The sequence below is a fragment of the Streptopelia decaocto genome (assembly GCF_964273445.1).
Source record: "Streptopelia decaocto genome assembly, chromosome: 4".
Lineage (NCBI taxonomy): Eukaryota > Metazoa > Chordata > Aves > Columbiformes > Columbidae > Streptopelia > Streptopelia decaocto.
The window spans coordinates 71,964,850-71,968,953 of NC_138658.1; the positions used below are offsets into that span (position 1 = coordinate 71,964,850).

General features: G+C 42.2%; 1 protein-coding gene across 1 annotated transcript in view; it reads right to left on the minus strand.

The window, feature by feature from the left end:
• POLR1A (RNA polymerase I subunit A) overlaps window positions 1–4,045 on the minus strand; it is a 38,438-nt gene extending 34,393 nt beyond the window's left edge. Inside the window, exons 1-4 of the mRNA XM_082051058.1 lie at window positions 3,878–4,045; window positions 2,695–2,899; window positions 829–978; window positions 625–732 (exon numbers count right to left, since the gene is read on the minus strand). Coding sequence (XP_081907184.1) covers window positions 625–732; window positions 829–978; window positions 2,695–2,899; window positions 3,878–3,954 — 540 coding nt within the window. The 5' untranslated portion in view covers window positions 3,955–4,045. The remainder of the gene's footprint in view (window positions 1–624; window positions 733–828; window positions 979–2,694; window positions 2,900–3,877) is intronic.
• Window positions 4,046–4,104: the final 59 nt, after the last annotated feature.

The following is a 4,104-nucleotide window of genomic DNA, read 5'->3' on the forward strand; positions in this document are numbered from 1 at the left end:
GATTAAAAAATCACTTATTTGGACTGCTCATACATGTAAAAATTACTTATAAAGTACTTAAAGTTAGTTTTGAAAAAAAGTTATTAGAAAGTAAACTCGCTTTATAAACAAATCTGCTCTAGGATGTTGGACCTCTAAATATCTTCTGCACTAACATTTTCCCTTAACTAACAATGTACGTTAAACTGCATTTAAATGGAAATGAGAATGCAATTACATAACTCTTTCTAAAAATGTCACTGTAATTCTGCAAATTTGCTGGATGCGTGAGTTCTCAAAATAGTCTGCAGCTCAAAACAGTTGGAGCATCATACAGAGAAGTATCAATATATATAGGTAATGTAGTGACAGCAGCATCAGATTATTTTCATATGATATTTACACCATCAAAACATTTCCCTATGTAAAGTGCATTTTCCAGAAACCTAATAGTTATAATAACAGGCAAGAGAATCTTTCTATGCCTAACTTCAGACATTTCACCCAGAGCGCCCTCTAAATATAACACAGTTCAGAACTTGAGGACAAAATCTGAAGTCTGCACAAAGACAGACTTTCTTCTGCATGTTACTGTTTTAAGAGGACGAAACCTGAGATCTCAGGAGAAGCACTGATTGTACTTACATTTGAACACTGATCTGCTGCTTCATAATTCTGTAATATTTCCTGAACGTGGTTATTTAACTCTTCTTCAATTTCTGCACCTGTTGCGTCTGCACATTGCTCTAAAAACTAAAAAAAAACCAACACAATAAAAGAAGTTGGGATAGTTCTATAGTTACAGAAGCATCAACTCAAGGAGAAAAGGGAGAAATACATGGTACTTGCCCTGTTCAGAATGACTTCGAGCTCATGGACAGCATGTAGCAACCCCTTCTCCAGAACCTTCAGCTGACTCAGCAGTAAGTGAACCACAGCTCGAGTACACGTCAGCATGTGACAATTTAAACAAGAACCTCGAATTAGAAGGTATAATTTCTGAAAAGAAGAGAGAGGAAAGAAAGCTATTCTGGTAGATTTATTAGTTCGCACAGTAAGCAAGTAGGTTGGTTTGAACTTAAAGAGAGTGCTATTATAATTGAGAAATAAGACTAATTGTTAAATTTCATCATAAAGAAACAGACTGAAAAAAACTTTATTTCAACCACATATACCCATATGCAAAGCATGATCTGTAGACAAACTATCTGCAGACAATCTACATAAAAGCTATAGGAAAAGCCCGTCCTATCTACAGCAACTCTGGGACCGAGGCTGCTCGTACATTGTACTGTGACTACAGTTTCCAACAGCTTGTCCCATACAGGACCCAAAACTCCACACTAGTTAAATGAAATGTTCTGGTCACAAGCAGTATCAGCATCCCTCAAGAATTTTCATTGTCCTCAAACTTTGGGAAAATATCAGTGGGTTTTATAATTCAGCACAGCACCAGCGGACTGAGAGCCTGGAGTTACTGCTCCATGGTTTTGTTCCTTCATCAAATACAAGTGTTTTACTTCAAAGCTGGGATAAGACTACAAATGGGATGGAGCTCATCTAACTTCAGTCACCTGAAAGTGAGGTTTTTAGTGTCATTTAGCAGCCTATGCAGGAGCCAGCTACTGTAAATGGGGAGATCAGCACCTCCGAAGGGAAATTCATCCCAGTTCTGGTTCCTCTTATAGGCTACATAAATCTTGCCCTGCATATAGACTCACTCCTCAATATCCAGAAAGAGCTAAAAAGTACAATCAGATTACACATCTAACTTTCAGAAGACCAAAATAAGGCAAATCCTGCCCTTACAGCCAGGAATCCTTTTATATTTAAAAGATGATTCTTTGAAAAATCATCCATATGAAGCACTTGGGAGAAATGTGCAGTTTGACCATCACTCGTTGCTTTCAAAGCAAGCTTCTAACACCTGTCCTATAAGATGCACACCAAGTCAAATCTCTGCTTTACATCAGGTATCCCACATTATCATGTAAACGCATCAGCTATAAAGATATTAGAAGTACACGTCTGACTTCCAGATACAAGAAATCTTCTTGAGAGGCTTTTTTTTTTAAATTAAACAGGCTGATGGATTTCTATACAGCTTAGCATTTTTCAACTCCCTGCTGCCACCAAACTTACACCACTATATTCTTCCATCTACTTGGCACACAAATTATGTCGCTCAGTGTATTCCTGGATAGGTTGTTGGGTTCTATGCACGTTGACCCAGTTTTCTAGAATAAATTACTCTGGAATAAGAGGACCTATTGGGCAGAATGTACAACACAGCTACTAGGAGCAAAAACAAGCCCTGAATTCCATAAAGCACTTGGAGATCCCAGATTAAAAGTAGGTAGCTGTTCATGTAGGTTTATAGTAGTTGTTTAAAGGAAACAATGAACAACTTTTATTGTGCTGTTCATTTAATTAAGGCATGAGACCCTACAATTGGTTATATAGTCTAGTGATCAACATTCCCCCTCTCTTGTTCATCAACATTGAGTAAAACAAAGTGCATATTTTGCAAAAGTCTAAGGAGTCTATTTGTATTGAACTATCATAGACAAAAAACCTTTTCTACTACATTTCCTGTTATTAAACTCAGAGAGAAAACAGATCTTGGCACCTTTACTATTTCCAAGGACTACAAACTACGACAGCTTGAGCACCATCACCCATTTCACCAGCAAGACAATAATTAAGCATACATACATCAAAAAACAGAGGGTTGTAGACAGGCAGAGGCAGTTCTATATGGCCAAAATGACCGGGGCAGTTGCTGAAGTTCTGCATGCAAGTCGCACACACTTCTTTGGAGTCTGGAGGTCCCAAAGCCAAGTCGTACAGTCCATTAAGGGCTGGATTCCCCATGTTATCCAAATACTGAGGATTTGTTATGGGTTTTACACTCAGTTTCCTGGAGTTGAAGGAAAAGAACAAAAATCAGTACTAGCCAACAGCCACGTGATATTTACTTGAATGGTACAACTAATATTGACATTTATATCTACAGAGTTTTTTTTTACTGATAAAAATATGTTATAGAGGGCACTTTGTGCATATAATGGGAATTTCTGTATCATTAACTTCATTACGTGGGTACAATCATTCATACCACAGTAAATATTTCCTTTATATCTTTAGCCATTAGATTAAGAAGTCAAGTAATTTTGTCGGTGTGTCCTGTCAAGCAGTGGGAGAGGTACAGAAAAGAATAAAAACACCTGGACAATGACAGCTGCGCACCCTTGACTACACACAGAACCAACATCCCACTAACACTAAAGAAAGCAACTTGGTCTGGGTGAAGATGTCCCTGCTCATGGCAGGGGATGGACCAGATGAGCTTTGAAGGTCCCTTCAACCCAAACTATTATATGATTCCATTAAATGCTGACAGCTCCCCAGATCTCCTGGAGAAACAACCTGGTGGAAAAAGCCACAAAAAAACCTCAGCAACAAAAATCTCAGCTCTGCAATAGCTACACTGGTGCTAAACTATCTGAACAACTTTCCCTCACTGGAACTTCCCAGGTCTTCTCCGTGCTGGACACTCAGGACCAGAGCCCGGGTCGGGTCACCAGGAGTGTCGTCCCCCCCATCCTTTCCCTATTCTTTCAAGCCCTCCACCGGCCTCAGGCAATGGGTCTGAGAGCCCCCCAAAGCCCTGCAACTCCCCCAATCCTTAAAAACCAAGGGGGAAACTCAGGTGCCGCTATGTGAGTGGCTGGTACGGGCCAGGGCGCAGCAGGACTACATGTCCCAGCAGGCAGCGCGCCAAGAGCCGCAGAGGCCTGCCGGCGTTCTGGCGCAAGGCACGCCGGGAGTTGTAGTCCTCAACAGCACACACCACGCGGTAAAACACCACAACCCACCGCCTGCCTTGGATCCTCACCTGATCTCCTCGGCCGTGTACATCCCGAAGGAGACCCCAACCAGCCGCCGCCACGGCACCACTTTCGGCGGCCTCATGGTGAACGAGCGAGTCTTTCCCAGACGACGATTCACCTGTCCCTGCAGCCAGGCTGCTGCGCCGCGGGAAGCACCACGCGGTTCCGGCAGCCGGGGGCAGGCGGGGCCGGGCGCTACCACCGCGGCGGAGGGGCGGTCTCCCCCCTACTC